Genomic DNA, 20,094 nt, shown 5'->3' with positions numbered 1-20,094 from the left:
TTTTGTGTATTAGTTGACACATATGTCAACGGTCATGTCATAAGTTCGATCTTAATCCTTAGTCTAAGGGCAGAGTAAACTAGAGTGAGGGAACTATCGGTTTGATCCTGAATCGACGATATGTCAAATAGCCTTGGTGACGTAAAATCTGAAATAGGGAGCCTGCGTCAAACGTACTAACGTTTGACGCCTACCAGTGACGTCGATGCCTCGACGTTTTGGTAGAAGTTCCCTAACTGTCGTGAACCGTGCTCAGAGTTAACCATGGTAAACCGTACTTTTGACATGACAGTCGACACATAGAGCACATATATTATGCACATTTATATTAATAAAATGTATGCATTATACAAGTCAGGATTTGTTAAGTTTGCACCAGAATTGTACCCTTCTCTTAATCATGGACGTATGAACTTTTGCAATCCACTTTGCGGTTTATTGGTGGGCAAAGTTTAACCCTAATCGAAAGATAACTTTAACAACCTGTCATACAACTGGACCTGCATAATTAATACCTACCCAGATATTAAAATGCTAAAATATTTGTATATGATTTTAAATAACTTACTATAAGGTGCGAAAATTAAAAACATTTTTTATTTCCAATTATCTTTATTTTTATCAGTTATATAACTTTATAATATAATATAGTAACTGCAATATATTAAAATGCATGTGATTTGATAAGTATTTAAAAAACTGTAACATTATAGAAAAATATTTATTTCTTACCTCTAAAGGTAGATTTTATTATTAGAATATGTGTAAAGTGTTAAATTGTATAAAGAATGTGGATTTAAAAGTGATACAAAAGCTTATAAAAACAATTAACAGTATTAGAGACGAATGTAAGTTCAAATGACGGTATGCCATGCCAGACCTCACTGTGTTGTCATACCATAAGCCGCTCCGCCCACGTCAGACTTTTTGTAGCTCCGATAATCAGGACACCGACTATCAGTACCCATATCATAAATGCGAAAGTGTGTTTGTTTGTTGGTTTGTCCTTCAATCACGTCGCAACGGAGCAACCGGTTGACGTGATTTTTGCTCGGGTATAGTCAAAGGAGACTGGAGAGTGACATAGGCTATTTTAAATATCTAAATCCACGCGCACGAAGTCGCGGGCATCAGCTAGTTAATCATAAATCTTTTGATCGACTTTTGGTAGGACGTGTGCGTCTCAATATTGCAATCTGTTGACTTCATTTTTGCCGACAAAAATCGCCCACCGACTGTCACACGTCCTACAAAAAGTCTGTCAATAAATCTATGATATAAGTCGGCGGCCCAATTATCGGACCTACAAAAAGTCTCACGTGGGCGGAGCGTCTTAACCAAAATGTTTACATGGATAAATTTCAAAATAAATTTAAATAAGTACATCATTATCAAAAACTGCAGCTAACCGGGTAGGATTTGAACCTAAGTAAGTCGCAGTATGTTAACCGTCAAAGGTGCTCCGGGCGCAATACCCAGGGAAAACCCGTGGGGTGATTACGTATCTCGCGACAGGCGTGAATCTCTCGATCATTGCTGTCAAACGTCCGGCTAGAGAGAGACAGCAATAGCAACAAAGCAAAATAAGAAGAAGAGAGACAGAAAATGCACTGTCGCGTTGCTGTCGCTACTACAACGTTTTACGTAATCACTCCGCCGGTACCAGGTGCTGGTTCCGCGATTTATGATATGTATTTATTTAACAGTGGCCATAATGGTCATATATCTCTCTTCAGATACTGCACAGGGGTAAGGAAGGTCACAGAGCACTTATTTCGTGACGCCAAATGCACTTTTCGTGACACCAAATGCACTTTTCGTGACGCCAAATGCACTGTCTCTAATATTGTCAGGTTTTAATCATAACAAAGCATTAATAAAAGATTAGACATAACAACAATTAACTTTAAACATTTTAGTACACGATTAACAATAGCCATTTACACTTATCCTACGCCGTCATTGGCTTTAACTAAAAAGTCGTTAATTACAAAAATATTTTTTGAGTTATCGCTAAAAAAGTGGGAAAAAATGTTTCTAAAAGACATTGTTACGTAATACCAAGGTTTTTAAGTTAGTTTTTAGTTTGGTCCAATGCAGCATTCTTTTTTGGAAACACTGGTTTTTGAAAATTCCTCAAAAAGTATTTTTACGCTTATTAATTTATTTTATTGAACCACCAACAGACTTATACAAAAAATTACATTATTCAAATCCTACGTGCCAGGTCATTATACAATTCCGATTATAGGCGGCTACAGCATGCAAATTTAGACTTTATAGACTTTAGATTTAGAAGAACTTAGAAGAATTAACAGCTTATGTAAGAAACACAAAGGTAAGAAAAAAAAACAAAAAATGTTAAGGCTGCTTTAAGCTTAACGGCTTTTTATTTAAAGGGACGGCAGTACGCAACAATATCATAAATGTGAAATAGCAAACACTAATTAGGTACACAATACACGTTAAGAGGTAGTCGTAAACAGTTTTGTGTAAACAAGCCTTAAATAAATAACGTGTAACATCGTAGCCCCCAAACAGATAAATCTATTTCATTGGTTTTTTTACTAAGAATTTCTACACACCAAACTGGCCGGCCCAGAGCATAGCTCGGCGCGTTAGGGCGCCGGGTTTATTTAGAAAAAAATTGTCTTAATTACTTTCTACTATCGTACCGCAAGGAATCGCCAAGGTCTGCACGTAGTCGTCACTACGTACGTAATCGAAATTCCACGGATACGAAGCGATTTGCCTCCTCATTTCTAATTCGAACCGCTAAGATTTGGATCACCCTTCCAGCATCAGTTTTCCCCTTCAATTATAATATGGGTACCTTCAAGTCAAGAATGGCATCGTCTAGGCGGGCGCGCTCCATCTTAGGCTGCATCATCCTCAATAGCTCAACCGGTAAAGGAGTGGACTGAAAACCGAAAGGTCGACGGTTCAAACCCCGCCCGTTGCACTATTGTGCGTTACACGTGTTCAAACATCGCTAAGCGAGTTTATTTTTGAAAGCTCGTCGCTTAGCGACAAAACTAGTAAAGCGAGTCGTCGCTGGCAGTGTGAACAGTCGGAGAGCAACTTTTGATATATGCATCTCTTTCGTTTACACGGAATGTACATTTATTGTGCGTTTCTTGAGAGAAAATTGCCGATAGTTAGTCGTTTTCTCGCCGGCGGGCGGTCGGACCACTGCCTAAAGAACTTAAAATAAATCAAAGGCTTTGTTCGCTTGTGCAATTAGTGTGAGTCCCTGTGAAAAAGGACCCCGGAAGGGTTCGAACCTAGTCGGGCTAACGTCGACTAAACACGTGAGTAAAGCCGGGTGTGAGAGATATGTATAATCTTCAAGTCCTCTGGGCACATTTTTTTTTAATTTACAGATCAGCGTGACGTGTCAAAGAAAGTTTTTTTTAATCCCGTTGCCGCCGAGTTTGCAACTATGTGAAGCCGGCGAGTTCAGTGTGTAGCGCGCTTTATAACCCTTAAATTTATTAAGTACTGTTCGTTAGACTTATTAATAACCTTATATCTTACTTAATTAAAAACTTAAAATAATAATTTCGATGAAATCTAACGTAAACACATAATTAGTAATTACATAATAATTAATTAACAAAAATCAATTCGGAATCGAGGGTGTCATGAAATTAATTTTACAGTCGTTAAAAAAAAGTAAAAATTGACAGGTGGGTTAGTTATTCTGTTAAATGTAATATTTCATTAAAGCATTTCTGAAGGCACAATTATTTGGTATATTATATAGTTTAGTTTTTCTCAGTTTACTTAAAAGGTAAAGACGCGACAGAAAATTTGTATTTGTATTTTTTCGGTTTAGACTGATACAAGCTTACGAAAGTCAGATAAGCATAGTACAATACAGTAATAAAATAAGTGTACAAAATATGGCATAGAATTTAGATAATACTAGTTAAAAATGGCATAAAACTAGTTAAAATAATGCACATCGACCTTTAGATAGCTGTTTTGTAGAGCGTTGTCTCTGTCGTTACAACCGACAAAACGTCACATAGGTATGAGTGCCAGAGACAACGCTCTACAAAGCCGAAATGGTATTCTAAAGGCCGATGTAAGGTCAGCAGAATAGTCGCTTGTACTGGGGGCGCAAACTTAGCTTTTTTGCTGACTGTACATCACTTTCTGTCGTGTACCGTAGCTTCTTGCTGAAATACATAAGAGGATAGGATTGCGAACTGACAATGAAATGATACGAGTGAAAACTTAACTCCAGAAGGTCTAAAGCTCCAGGCTAATAGATTCTCCGAAGATGTTTACTGCGATTTGTAAATCTTTTAAGCAAACTAAGGAAATACGGACTTTAAAATATGATATAGTAGCTTTTTTTTTACAAATAACTTCCAAAAAGGAGGTGGTTCTCAATTCGGCCCGTTTTTTTTTAATTTAAAAAATCGGAAATTCAACGGGGTTGCTATAGAATACAATACCATCCATTGGGATAGAGGGCAGTAAAGGGGGTGCTCCTGAAACTTTAAGTTCAAATTTCAGAGCTCGAAAATCATTTTTTTTAATAAAATTAGTCACTTTAATCACAATTGGCATTTTTAGAATAAACTCAACAAACACAATACAAAATCGCAAAATACGATAGATACTGTCATAGATTACCACCGTTAACACCTGTAATACTTTTTTTTAACTGGTTTTACGGCTCTGGGTTTTAATCTATAATACTCTTGCTGCTGCTGTACAGACCAGTAAAGTAAACTTTTTTTTCTAAACGGCTTTAAAGCGAGTCTTCTGGCGTAGCCTGTTTTAAAAAACTTAAGGATTGGTTAGGTTAGGTTTACCACAACGCACGAGCCGAGCGAGCGTGCCGCCACGGCACGATTGGACCGGGCATTATAAATATTTCCCTACGTCTAGCTGGGTAAAATACTTCAAAATCGCTAATTACCCAATTGAAATACAAAGAGAAAGGGGAAACGCCTACAATTCGGTTCTGGCACTTCCTGGCCGCTGACGCGGCACGCTCGCTGCGCTCGCTCGGCTCGCTGCGCTCGCTCGGCTCGTGCGTTGTGGTAACTGTTCTAACCTAACCTAACCAATCATTAAGTTTTTTAAAACGGGCTACGCCAGAAGTAGCTCTTCTCGCTTCGCGCTTTACAAAAGCACTAGGGGTAGATTTTTAAGGGTTGAAAAGATAACCCCTTCCCCACTCCTTCCCTCACTTGTAAATGGCGAGGAAAGGAGAGGGGGGAAACGCCTAAAATTCGGTTCTGGCACTTCGCCGGCCGCTGCCGCGGCACGCTCGCTGCGCTCGCTCGGCTCGTGCGTTGTGGTAACTGTTCTAACCTAACCTAACCAATCATTAAGTTTTTTAAAACGGGCTACGCTAGAAGACTCGCGTTAAAATCATTTAGAATAAAAAAGTATCTTGCTAAGTTTACTTTATTGGTCTTTGGTTCCCAGCAAGATTATTATAGATGAGAACCCAGAGCCGTAAAAAAAGTATTTTATGTTATTGTTTAGTGTTATTTTTATGTTATGGTAATCTTTACATGAGTTCGTAGTTCGTACTTTGCGGTTTTGTGTTTGTACTTTGTTAAGTTCATTCTAAAAATGCTAGCTAGGGACCTAATTAATTTCATTTTATTTACATAAATCTGTATAAAATACGCGATTACGTGTCTTGAAATTAAGAAATCACGTAAAGATCAGTGCAAATTAATCTCTTTCCAGTGAATATTAACGAAATCTATGTAGTAGTCGTGTTTTCTATTTATAATGTTAATCATTTTAAAATTGTATAAATCTCTATAAATACACGTGTCTCCGAAACTTGAAATTACAGATATTATGTAAAGTGCAAATGAACCTCTTTACACTGAATATTACCGCTATACCTATATAGTATAATATTCGTGTATAAATAGTGGTGAACATTTCTATAGTGGAGCCAATTCAACAGCCCAGTTTTGTCATGATATTTGTGCAACATTTAAAAATTACTTACCTACTACAAAAAAATATACAAAAGTGTAGATATGTGTCTACAAAAAAAATACTTCACTGTCATTAAAAAGTTATACCTTCTACAGCTATGGCCTATGACGTTTAGTTATAATTACTTTTTTAATTTTTACCCGACTACAGCAACGTAAAAAGAAAGGTTTTATTATTAATGATATGGTAGGTACTAGATATACATATAAATGGTTTCATTAAACCATAAAATATGTCATGAAATAAAATGAAAAATAAAGTGAGGAGCCGTCACTACTGACTTGCAAAGCGTTCTCATAAATATGACACCTAATTGAGCTTGAGATACTTCCAGTCAGCGAAGGATAACACATGGAAGCATTTAGTACAGTACGCGGCCGAAAGTGATGAATATCAGCCTTTAGAATGACATTTCATCTTTGTAGAGCGTTGTCTCTGTCGCTCATACCCATATGACGCTTTGTCGGTCTTAACGCCTTATTTAAAGCCTACTGCCAATGCTTTTATACGTGCCAGTTATGGACAAACTTTCTTAAAAAGTCGTTCACTGCAATACGAGTACAATATAACGACGCATTCCGAATACTCATGGGATTGCCGAGGTATTGCAGTGCTTCTACTATGTTTGCCGAAGCGGGGGTGCCTGACTTTTATTGTATTGTTAGAGCTCGCGTGGCATCCTTTTGGGAAAGACTTCGGAGCTCTAACAATGCAATACTCAAGGTCGTTTGTGAAGGGATGCCCAGCCCTATTTTTAGTTATTGGCTATCTGTACACCAGGATAAGAACAGAAAGTAATACCTGTGACCTGTGACATCTGAAATGAGTTTTTTAACCATTTCAGTTAGTTGTAAGATATCTTTAGGTATTTTTTATTTTTATTTGTATGCTTTGTAATGTAAATTGTATTTTATTTTATTGTAACTTTTAAATGTGTTTATGGGTTTTATGCATGACAATAAAAAACTATTATTATTACTATTATTATTAACGCCCGACAGTGCTCTACAAATCTGCTGTATCCTTCTAAAGATCGATGTTCATCACTTTTGGCCGCATATTGTACTCTCTATTATGGAGTAAAGAAAACTGCCGTCATATAAATACACTACAATCACGGCAGCGGCTCGTGTCTTACAAATCATGAACATGTTGCGATTTACATTAATTTCATTGATTGTAGTTACGAGTTCATAGCGTCTTCTATGTCTTATCCTTCACTGCTTCTAGTACGTATGATTGATATAAAGTTTCATTCGAAGTTTTATATTAGTTTACATTGTAACATTTTAGAAAAGTCACGTCACTAAGATCTAAGATGTTTTATATGATATATGGAAATTGGAAAACGTAATTTTTTTTTATGAAAAGGGTTTCTAACGGTTATGGCAGGGGACACGGTCAATATTTTGATACTCGCGATCGTGCTATGCTAACTTCTTTCCGTGGATAGGGTATATTTACTACATCGCGCGTCTGTATCGATGCTGCATCGCGATAGTGGCGACGCAAAATCATTGTAACATGGGCGAAGGTATACGCCCAGCTGCAGTATTTTGCGACTGAATCGCTGCGGAAAGTCACCTCAGGACTCTTTTCTGGAGACTTGATGCGTCGCGTCACGCCAGCCAGCAGCACTGCTGCGGCGTCACACGCGAATCTACAATTATATGGCGATATGTGGTCTCGTTTACGAATAACGTCGCGTGCTACGCCAGTTAACAAGCAAACGTTTCTGCATAAACGCTCTCACACTTGGCCATATGTTTGAAATAATTAGTGATGTTCTGGATATCCGTATCCGCGAATATCGGCGGAAGAAAAAGATCCGTATCCATTACTTTTTGGCGGATCTTTTATCTTATTAATTTTTAATACTTAGATCAAATTCAATTTTTAGCAATAAAATACTATTAAATAATTCCAAATTGTACTACTACTTAAACTTCTTTGTAGACATATTTTTACCTCATACATACATTTAAACACAAACGTTATTGCTATGCAGTGTCACACACAAAGCGTCAAGTGGCGTCAGTCAACTATCGTTTCAAGGTCACACGCAACGACACCGATTGAGTAAGAAAGTTAAGATCCGTATCCATATCCGCGGATCTTAACGCCAATGATCCGTATCCGTTTCCGAGGATCTTGACGCCAATGATCCGTATCCGGATCCGCGGATCTTGACGCCAATGATCCGTATCCACGGATCTTGACGCCAATGATCCGTATCCGGATCCGCGGATCTTGACGCCAATGATCCGTATCCACGGATCTTGACGCCAATGATCCGTATCCGGATCCGCGGATCTTGACGCCAATGATCCGTATCCGGATCCGCGGATCTTGACGCCAATGATCCGTATCCGGATCCGCGGATCTTGACGCCAATGATCCGTATCCGGATCCGCGGATCTTGACGCCAATGATCCGTATCCACGGATCTTGACGCCAATGATCCGTATCCGGATCCGCGGATCTTGACGCCAATGATCCGTATCCACGGATCTTGACGCCAATGATCCGTATCCGGATCCGCGGATCTTGACGCCAATGATCCGTATCCGGATCCGCGGATCTTGACGCCAATGATCCGTATCCGGATCCGCGGATCTTGACGCCAATGATCCGTATCCACGGATCTTGACGCCAATGATCCGTATCCGGATCCGCGGATCTTGACGCCAATGATCCGTATCCGGATCCGCGGATCTTGACGCCAATGATCCGTATCCACGGATCTTGACGCCAATGATCCGTATCCGGATCCGCGGATCTTGACGCCAATGATCCGTATCCGGATCCGCGGATCTTGACGCCAATGATCCGTATCCGGATCCGCGGATCTTGACGCCAATGATCCGTATCCACGGATCTTGACGCCAATGATCCGTATCCGGATCCGCGGATCTTGACGCCAATGATCCGTATCCACGGATCTTGACGCCAATGATCCGTATCCGGATCCGCGGATCTTGACGCCAATGATCCGTATCCGGATTCGCGGATCTTGACGCCAATGATCCGTATCCGGATTCGCGGATCTTGACGCCAATGATCCGTATCCGCGGATCTTGACGCCAATGATCCGTATCCGGATCCGCGGATCTTGACGCCAATGATCCGTATCCACGGATCTTGACGCCAATGATCCGTATCCGGATCCGCGGATCTTGACGCCAATGATCCGTATCCGGATCCGCGGATCTTGACGCCAATGATCCGTATCCACGGATCTTGACGCCAATGATCCGTATCCGGATCCGCGGATCTTGACGCCAATGATCCGTATCCGGATCCGCGGATCTTGACGCCAATGATCCGTATCCACGGATCTTGACGCCATTGATCCGTATCCGCGGATCTATATTTTTAATGATCCGGCACATCACGTCGCGCTGCGTCTCCAGAAAAGAGGCCTTACCCGTCAGTATTTATTGATCGTGTTAGCGCTTGCTATAAAGAATTAATTTAATCAGGTTAGGTACTTGTTCGTACAACCACAAGCCAACACTCGTCTCCCTCGCCTAGTAGCCCTCCCGAGGCGAGCTGACGGCGGAGGTGGTCTGCTTGGAGACCACTCGGGAGCCCTGCGCCAGGCCTCCGGCGCGCACCGCCAGGAACTTCACTACCGCGTCCAGGGCGTACGCCACCGTCGCCACTGAGCCGAAGAACTGCAACAATATTACACTTATGTATTAGACCCTCAATAGCTCTACGGCTAAAGGAGAAGACTGAAATCTTAAAGGTTAGTGGTTCAAACCCCACACTTACAGTACGCGACAGAAAGTAATGTACATCGACCTTTAGAAGGAGACCACATAACTCCGAAAAGTTAGAGGTGCGTGCCTCCAGACCTCCGACTAGACTGCCAACCTATCTTTCACCTGAAGGTGAACTCATACTATAAGTATTCTGCGCTAGAACTCACCGCCGCAGTAGTGTGTGCGTCATCATAGTACGCCGTGCCGACCAGTATGGCGGCTATCAAGTACAGCAGAACTCACCGCGGCAGCAGTGTGTGCGTCATCATAGTACGCCGTGCCGACCAGTATGGCGGCTATCAAGTACAGCAGAACTCACCGCGGCAGCAGTGTGTGCGTCATCATAGTACGCCGTGCCGACCAGTATGGCGGCTATCAAGTACAGCAGAACTCACCGCGGCAGCAGTGTGTGCGTCATCATAGTACGCCGTGCCGACCAGTATGGCGGCTATCAAGTACAGCAGAACTCACCGCGGCAGCAGTGTGTGCGTCATCATAGTACGCCGTGCCGACCAGTATGGCGGCTATCAAGTACAGCAGCGTCCACACCGCCGTGAACACGAACTCGATCTTGAGCCACGGGATCTTGTAGAACTTCTCCACCAGGTGGAACAGGTAGAGCCCCAGCAGGATGCCGCTGAACCAGAACGCGATCATGGAGATCCAGCTAAAGTACGTGCCCTGGTTCAGCACGCTGAACTTGGAGCACAGGATGCAGATGAAGCCCAGCAGACTGCATGACTGGAACCAAGTACACAGTGCATATTAGGTAGCTTATTAATTGACAGCATACAGCTATTTCTAACCACTGGATTTGCAATAGGGTATTTTAAGATTTCTGTACCTCAAAAGTGCGTGTCAGGCTGGCGCACCGAGGATTCCGTACTACAGCCGTATTTTTTTTACATTTTGCACGATAATTCAAAAACTATGTAGCGTAAAAATAAATAAAAACCTGTTTTAGAATTCACAGGTGAAGCCCTTTCATATGATACCCCACTTGATATAGTTATCTTACTTCGAAACTTGAAAATACTAATTATTAGTGAATTGAAAATACTAATTATTATTATTATTATGACCACAATTTTTTTTTTGTGTGTGATATGTAACCCTAAATTTACGGTTTTAAGATTTTTCCCCATATGTCTACTATAAGACCTACCTACTTGCCAGATTTCATGATTCTTAGTCAAAGGGAAGAACGCTGTAGGTTTCTTGACAGGCAGACAGACAGACAACAAAATAATCGTATAAGAGTTCCGTTTTTACTTTTTAGGTACGGAATCCTAAAAAGTAACCCTTATAGAAACATTTCGTTGTCCTTCTGTCTGTCTGTCGTGTCTGTCAAGTAAATCTATAGGGTACTTCCCGTTGACCTAGAATCATGAAATTTGGCAGGTAGGTAGGTCTACTAACCGTTTTTCCTTTTGAGGTACGGAACCCTAAAAAGTAACTATAACAGATCTATCTGTTTATTAAGACTACTATGGTTCAATCGATCCAAATATCCCAATCGAGTGTGTAGCATTCGCCAATGGGCGGCTTATTACAATTTATAACTACGAAAGAGGGTATTCAGATAATTCATTTTATATCTATGTTATGAATTTGTGCAAGTTGTGCATTCACAATTCGAAACTTATTTATAACAGAGTTTATAAACACGACGCGTTTGCACTTCGCAGTTTAACGGCAGTCCAATATCAATACACATTTTCAGTAGCAGTATTGTTCCACAGGCTGTGATTGCGTGCCATATCAAAAAGTTTCACAATTGTGTTTTTGTGATTATTTTGATTATTTAGGTAAGTGAAAAATGAAACGTATGTAAAAAACTGTATCACAATTGTGTTTTCGTGATTATTTTGAGGAGTTAAAAGTAAGTGAAAACTGAAACGTATGTAAACTGTATATCCGCTTCGAATTTTAACTGCATATCTAGTCGGATTTTAGATAAGTTTGCATAGGTTAACCTTCTGACCAACCGTCTGATTTATATTATTTTTTGATCGTTTAGATTCTTACTTTCAATAATAGGTCTTTTATAGAAAGGTAAGGATTTGTAATAGGTACAATTTGTATAAATATGTTTGGGAATTACATATTCAGATGCCGAGTAATTATTATTATTATACCTACTGCTACATTATTATGTATAAACTAGCTTATGCTCGCGACTTCGTCCGCGTGGACTACACAAATTTCAAACCCTTATTTCACCCCCTTAGGGGTTGAATTTTCAAAAATGCCTAATTTCAGCCCGATCCGTCCAGTGTTTGAGCTGTGCGTTGATAGATCAGTCAGTCAGTCATTCAGTCACCTTTTCGTTTTATATATTTAGACTGGGGGTGTTGTCGTTTGTTCCAGTCACAATGGGCAACTGTTTAGCAGCTGGCTTGGTGAACTGCCTCGCCGGCCTGGTGGTGTACACGGGCAAAGGTCTGTGGCTACTGGCAAAGCTCGGCTTCGCGGCGACTGGCATCGTGGCCGGCAGCCTGGCAGCGCTGGCCATGTCGTTCTTTGGCAATGTGGCGGCTGGCAGCATCATATCGTCTGCCACTTCTATGGCCATGTCCGTATTTTAACAGGTACAGCAAATTTTAGCGTTTAAACTATCGTGAGATCGTCGAAGTGCACCAGACACCCAGGTGGTAATTAATAATCACCATTAATGGTACACGGAGGATTTAGGCCATAGTCGACGACGCGGCCAAGTGCAGATTGGTAGACTTCGTGACAACATTATAGAGAGCTCTACGGCATGCAGGTGTTACCTCACGATGTTTTTCACCGTTAAAGCAAGTAATATTTAATTTTATTTTATTTTATTTTATTTTTATTTATAAATAAAATAAATTAAAATAATTGAATGAATGACTTCAAACGCACATTTCTCCGAAGTTTGTTATACGATTGACCATTCAATAGTGAGCTTTGGGCATCGATATAAATGACAAGATATGCCCAAGCGAACAAAATTTTTCACGGTTTTGGAACCAAATAAATCAGCGCCACCTCTTAGATACTAATGAACGCCCCTTTTGAAATCCAGACGTCACTGAGGTTGCATTGGTGCTAAATAAACATTTTAGGACCAATGAATCGGTGCCATTTTGCTTGTTCAATGGCCCTGTCCTTACGAAGTAATATATAAGTCAATGGCTTTGGGTTATAGAAAGTGATATAAGACTGATTTAGACTTTTTATTTTCAGATGAACAATGAACATGCTAACGTATAAGAAAACAAGCGAAAATGGATATCTACGGCTGATTTAGTTTTACTTAATATTAAAAAAACTTCTTACAAATTATATTTTTCATTTCACGTTAGTCCTCTATATGAGTCTATGCAATGATAATGAAAAATATGCGGGAGAATCTAGGAGCCCACCGCATTTTCATCCCAAAAAACCCCTACCATCATGTGACTAGTGAAAATAGGTCACTACCCTGAACAGTGGTGAATACGAGGCACAAACCAAACTTCAATTCTAAACTTCAAAGTTTGGAACATCGGCTCAAAGTTACCTGACTTTCGGTATTTTACAGGATATACGAGTATTTCGGAGAGTGTGCTTTTCAACCTGGTTCCTCCTTCATCTTTCTACTATCGTACCGCAAGGCACCGCCAAGGTCTGCACCTGTACGTAGTTGAAATTCCACGGATACGTACAAAGCGATTTGCCTCCTCATTTCTTATTTGACCCGCTAAGATTTGGAACACCCTTCCAGCATCAGTTTTCCCCTCCAATTATAATATGGGTGCGTGAGTCAAGACAAGAGTGAATAGGCATCGCAAGCGCTAGACTATAAAAGAGAGAGATAAAAGCAGGTGTTACGGCGGGTACGAACTCATCCGATCAGAGTCCGTGAAAATACGTGCCTTTTTGTTTTGTTTAGTAGCTTATGACATACTTACAGAGCGACAAGGCTCTTTTGGCACTTGAATGACATTGACAGGGGGGCGTAGGGCATAGTGTAAAACAAAGGCTAGACTATTCAAACAAGAACAAACTCAAAAGGACACTGATGGCAACGTTAGTTCCGATTTTCGCCACGCACCAAAAGAGCCTTGTCGCACTGTATGTCGTAGATATAATCGCTGGTTTAAGTCCCGCAAATTGCTATTGTGCTGGAACCATGTCTCATTAACATCGAAATGACGTCATTTTGACGTCAGCCGAAATAAAAATATATCATCGGCTCTTCAGTCTAGTGCTGACGTCACTAAAATGATGGCCACGCGCATTAGCAATTTGCGTGACTTATATTTTTTTTTAAATTTTTTTTATTGTCACAGATGATGGATAGAACTCGGATGACAGAAGTGCAGTGCGTAATCGCCTTTCGATACTCACCACTTGTACAACTTTGAGTATGCCCGGGACAGTCTTGAGATACTCGGGGTCGAAGCGTATGTTGGTCTGCACGGTGGTGCTTGACGTCACCGTGGTGGTGGTGTGCTGACCGGGGAAGCCTGCCTCTGCCATCTTTGAACTTTATTTGATCTTATCTGTAACAATACAAAACTATTTTAATCTGTAGCCCAAAAAAAGTACTACAATGAGGAGAGTGGGGCTGTGGACACCATATTTTATTTTTACCCGACTACAGCAAAGCCAAAAGGAAGCCTAAGCCAAATAAAAGATTGATTGATTATGATTCAAACCTCCAAGATTTGGAACACCCTGCCAGCATCAGTTTTCCCCTCCAATTATAATATGAGTACCTTCAAGACAAGAGTGAATAAGCATTGCAAGCGCTAGACTATAAAAGAGAGAGATATAAAAGCAGGTGTTACGGCGGGTACGAACTCAAGACAAACAAGAGTGAATAGGCATCTTCTAGGCAAGCGCGCTCCATCTTAGACTGCATCGTCACTTGCCACCAACCAGGTCTGATTGCAGCCAAGCGCTAGTCTATAAATTTTAAAAAAAAACTCAGGTTGTAAACCATACCCATGGAAAAGTCGCGTAAATCCGTTGCTCTGTTGCGACGTGATTGAAGGACAAACCAACAAACAAACACACTTTCGCATTTATGATATGGGTAGTGATATTTGTAAAAAGATTGGTAGCGTCATGATTTATAGAAATTCCATGGGAGCAGTTGGAATAGATTAGCTAGAATTTAACCATCACGTCAGATAGCATTGTGGCCGACACACAGCACACTAGGCACGTAGTGTTTACTATTTGATACTAGGTATAGCCTACAGGAAAAACGAGGGAAAACCCACGCTTAGGTTTTACCTAGGACCTCAGTATAGTTATTGCTTTCTTAAAATTGGATTACTAGCTGATGCCTGCGACTTCGTACGCGTGGATTTAGGTATTTAAAAATCCCGTGGGAACTTTGATTTTCCGGGATAAAAAGTAGCCTATGTCACTCTCCAGGCCTTAAACTATACCCATGCAAAATATCACGTCGATCCGTTGCTCCGTTGCGGCGTGATTGAAGGACAAACCCACAAACCAATAAATCAACAAATCAACACACTTTCGCATTTATAATAGGTGTAGTGAAATAAGGGTAGTGATGCCAAAATTAGTGTTGGCATACTGAGTGGTGATAGCTTAGTGGTTAAGACGTCGGCCTTCTATTCGGAAGGTCAGGGGTTCGATCCCGAGTATGCACCTCTCACTTTTCGTTATGTGGGTTCTAAGCAATTAAATGTACAGTACGCGGCAGAAAATAATGTACATTAATCATTAGAAAGAGATTTCGCTTTGGCTTTGAAGAGCTCTGTCTCTCATACTTAAGGTATGTGACGTTTTGTCTGTCTCAGCGACAGAGACAATGCTCTAAAAACCGCTATCTCTTTCTAAAGATTGATGTGAGTACATTATTTTCTACAGCATTCTGTAACTTGCTTGAACGGTGAAGGAAAACATTCTGAGGAAACCTGTATGACTCAGAGTTCTGCATAATGTTCTCAGAGGTATGTGAAGTATGCCAATCTACACTGGGCTAGATGGCATACCAAATTTTGTCGACTAGTTAAAAGTACTTAAATTGGATCAAATCTGTTCATACAATGATTCTAATCAGAAAAATATTTATGTAAAAAAACATGTTTCAACAGAGCTAATAAATTTTAATGGACAGTTTCTAGTTTTGGATGTAGAAAATGCATAAATGTTCATTCCACGGCTGACTGACATCACACAATATCACATTATACATAAATTATCATTCATTACCATGCGTTCATTGAATAATATCAAAGTTAGGCAAATTATAGTTTGATAATCCTATGATATATTATGTTTGGATGTTTGTTACTCAATCACGCAAAAACTAATGGAAGGGTTTGGCTGAAATTTGGAATGGAGATACATTATACCCTGGATTAAAACATAGGCTACTTTTTATCCCGGAAAATTGAAGAGTTCCCGCGGGATTTTAAAAACGTAAATCCACGCGGACGAAGTCGCGGGCATCAGCTAGTTTGTTGATATTATAAGTACATCCAAAAAATTCAGTACAGAAGTGCGAGTCACTTCAAAATTCAGTCAGTTTTTTAGCCTATGTCACTCTCCAGGTCTTTATCTATACCCATGCAAAAAATCACGTCAATCCGTTACACCGTTGCCACGTGATTAAAGGACAAACCAACGACCCAATAAACCAACAAACCAACAAACAAACACACTTTCGCATTTATAATAAGGGTACTGATATAACTCGGTGATAATGTAGCGATTTATCAGTAAAGGAATTTTCAGAGTAGGATTATTAGTTGTAAGGATTACCTCCATAACAAACATTCACCACTTTATAATACTCATATTAAGCACCTAATAATAGTTACTAAGCTGTGATAGCCTAGTGGTTAGGACGTCCGCCTTCTAATCGAAGATTGAAGGTTCGATCCCGGGCAGGCACCTCTAACTTTTCGAAATTATGTGCATTTTAAGTAATTAAATATCACTTGCTTTAACGGTGAAGGAAAACATCTTGTGGAAACCTGCATATCTGAGAGTTCTCCATAATGTTCTGAAAGGTGTGTGAAGTCTACCAATCCGGACATAGCCAGTGTGGTAGACTATGGCTAAAACCCCACTCTGAGAGGAGACCCATGCTCTGTAGTAGCCGGCGATAGGTTGATTATCATAATGATAGTAGGCTCAACGCCAGCATGGTAGGCCAAGGCGACGTTGGCGTGACGAATTAGATAAGTTTACGGATAAGTGGCCTGAAGAAGCACGGAATAGGGAATGGTAGAAGGATTTGGAGCAAGGCCTTTGCCCAGACGTGGGACAGTGCAGGCTGATTTAGTCCGTTTTAAAAGCGTGGCATTTTAAATTTTATGTACTTAAATGTTATATGTTGCCTATAGATACTGATTTTACAGATAAGGTGTCAAACAAATCATGAGTAAGCATCTGATAAGAAAACAGTTCAGTAATGTTTATGTACGATTTATTTGCCGATGCTATAAAGTCTGATTGGTGTTGTAACTTGAACAAGTACTTGAGTCATATCTGCTATCAGTACCCTTATTATAAATGCGAAAGTGTGTTTGTTTGTTGGTTCATTGGTTTGTCCTTCAATCACATCGCAACAGAGCAACGGATCGATGTGATTTTTCCATGTGTATAGTTAAAGATCTTGAAGGATATAGGCTTTTATCCCAGGATGTCAAAGAGTTCCCACGGGATTTTTATAAAACTAACTCCACGCATATGAAGTCGCAGGCATAAGCTAGTGAATTATAACTTTATTATATTATCACACCAAACAACACGTTTGTAATATTACACCTATACAGAGCTTATCTGTTTAGGTATTAGTGTAACTTATCAATAAGCCAGAATTTCCTGAAACTGCCTATAAATATAAACTACATAATATTTTATTAATACAATTTGATTAGTAATACTGACTCTTGAGTGGGTTAGGAATACATTCCATTTGCAATCCATACTAATATTATAAATGCGAAAGAGTGTCTGTCTGTCTGCTAGCTTTTGACGGCCCATCCATTAAACAGATTTCGATGAAATTTGGTACAGACATAGCATATATCCCGAGGAAGGACATAGGGTACTTTTGATCCCGGAAAGTCAAACCGTTGGTGGATTTAAGTATAACTCACCAACAATGAAGTGTAAAAATCGATTTATTAGTTAAATTCATTTTGATTTTTGAGTTTAAAATGCAAGCTTTTCTTATTATGCTAGAAAGGAGATCGCCCGTGAACAGGCCCTCTTTTGTGGCGTCGTGTCAAAACTTAAATTTTTTTTTTTTTAAATGTGTTATTTTTTTACGATTATGTTTTATAACGACTTTTTTTCACTCTATTATTGAAAATATCCACAATTACAGTTAGAATCGTAAACATGCATTTATTTTGAAGAAGTATTAATTAAATATAACCTCAATATCAGCAATATAAAAAATAAGATTTCTTTATAACCAGGGTGAATAAATAGAAATCGTTTGCAGAAAATAAAGAGTTAATTATTTGTCTACAAAATAAAATTAAAACCATGGTGAAACAACAATTATAGTAGGGGGGGCCCAAAGCTCCTAAGAAAATGGGCAATCTCTTTTGTTTTGGTTTTCGTAGTGGTGATAATCTGTACAAGATATTACTTAAATAGCATTTCCTATGTTGGTATATATATACAATCCAATCTATCTGTGTCCACATTTACACCTAGACATATTCAGTACTAGTAGTCCGTGTGGAATTAGGTATAATAAAAATCCCGTAGGAACTCTTTGATTTTCCGGGATAAAAAGTAGCCTACGTCACTCTACAGGTCTTTATCTACACCCATGCAAAAAATCAAGTAAATCCGTTGCACCGTTGCGACGTGATTGAAGGACAAACCAATAAACCAACAAACAAACACACTTTCACATTTATATAATAAGGGTAGGTACTGATGAGGGTACTGATTTATTAGATCTTAATGAATTATAATCTATATAACTTTGCTTATTAAATAAACACTGTTACTACACTATCGGGTAAAACCATTGGGTAAAACTAAACGTTTTCTGCCTACGGTAGGTAAAACTATGTCAAAAGGAGGCATTTTTGTTCACCTCGTGTAATTAATTGATTATTAACGTGAGAAACATGATAAACAACAACAATCTAGTAGCCTTAATAGATTCAAAGACTAAATTCAAGTCGTCACCACCTAAAATAGCGTTTATTGAGCAATGCTCAAGTAGAAGATCTTTATAACACGCAAGTGAAATTTTTAAAGAAATTTTGTATTTACTTACCTTGCTGTTACCTTCGTGTAAAATATAACTGTATTACTTTCTCCTTATTATTAATTCTTTTAAAATCTAGGGAAATACAAGATTTATAATAATACTGTTTAAAATTAAAATTCGTGTTGAAATTCAATAGTTGTGACAACTTTGACAATTGACAATTTGATGAATTTGACATGTTATTTGTATCAGTGTGGCCATTTAAATTGACCATTCGTACCACATTTTTATGCAAAAAACTATACAAAAAAATATATTGGCTGTCCCTCAGACTAAGCATCAAGAGACTTGTCAGACGCGTATGGGACAAAACAACAAAAGAATCTCTAAACGAAACTTAATTAACAGGTCTAAATCTAGTGCTATCCTTTTCCACAAGCAACATTATAAAAGGGATAGCAATAGATTTAGACGAGCCATTTTAGTTTAGTTAAGAGATTGTGTACAACGGAATTAACCACATTACTCACGTATGAAAGGTTGTGTTTCATAATTTGCGTTCGCTACACCTTTTATACAGCAATGCACCATAAATGGCTTCTACACACCTTCAATACCTACTAAATTTAAAACAGAAAACTAAATAAAAACTCGTAATTTTCGCAATAAATTACTATCACAGAGGTTTGTTGGGCACAAACTACAACGTGCCCAACAAAAAAAGCTAAACTATGACAAAGACAAAAAACTGTGTTTATGGCTCTATCACTCTTCAGAGCTTTTCTATTCACCTAGCTTGTAACAAGGTATTATTATTTTCATTGATGTTGGAATCCCCCTCTAGTATTTATTATTCTAGGATTATTTTAATGCCGAAGTGTCCTTAATACTTAGTCTGAGGGCTGTCCCCTTGTATGAGGTGTTGCCGAGTAGAAAGTCTGAAATTTACTGTTTTTGTTAAAATTAGAGCCATTCCATACACATAACATTAGTTACGATATATACATAATATGCTGATAAGAAAATATGTGTCTACATCTTATTGCTATATTTAGCACAAGTTAAATATAGTTAGTAACTAGTTATTTGAGTAAGTAAACATGACAAGTTGCAAGGCCTATTATTATTCTATCTCGATTTGGAAACTGGGACAGCTTT

At 39.2% G+C, this 20,094-nt stretch overlaps 1 protein-coding gene across 1 annotated transcript; it reads right to left on the bottom strand.

The window, feature by feature from the left end:
• Positions 1-7,316: 7,316 nt before the first annotated feature.
• On the bottom strand, positions 7,317-19,142 carry LOC117986361 (CKLF-like MARVEL transmembrane domain-containing protein 4). Its single transcript, XM_034973200.2, has 4 exons — positions 19,003-19,142; positions 14,115-14,269; positions 10,224-10,493; positions 7,317-9,662 (listed from the first exon to the last, which is right to left on the bottom strand). The coding sequence occupies exons 2-4, from the start codon at positions 14,244-14,246 to the stop codon at positions 9,516-9,518; spliced, it is 549 nt and encodes a 182-aa protein (XP_034829091.1). The 5' UTR covers positions 14,247-14,269; positions 19,003-19,142; the 3' UTR covers positions 7,317-9,515.
• Positions 19,143-20,094: the final 952 nt, after the last annotated feature.

The sequence above is a fragment of the Maniola hyperantus genome, chromosome 1 (assembly GCF_902806685.2).
Source record: "Maniola hyperantus chromosome 1, iAphHyp1.2, whole genome shotgun sequence".
NCBI classification, from domain to species: domain Eukaryota; kingdom Metazoa; phylum Arthropoda; class Insecta; order Lepidoptera; family Nymphalidae; genus Maniola; species Maniola hyperantus.
The sequence above is the reverse complement of the archived record's forward strand: the minus strand, read 5'-3'. Positions and strand labels throughout refer to the sequence as shown.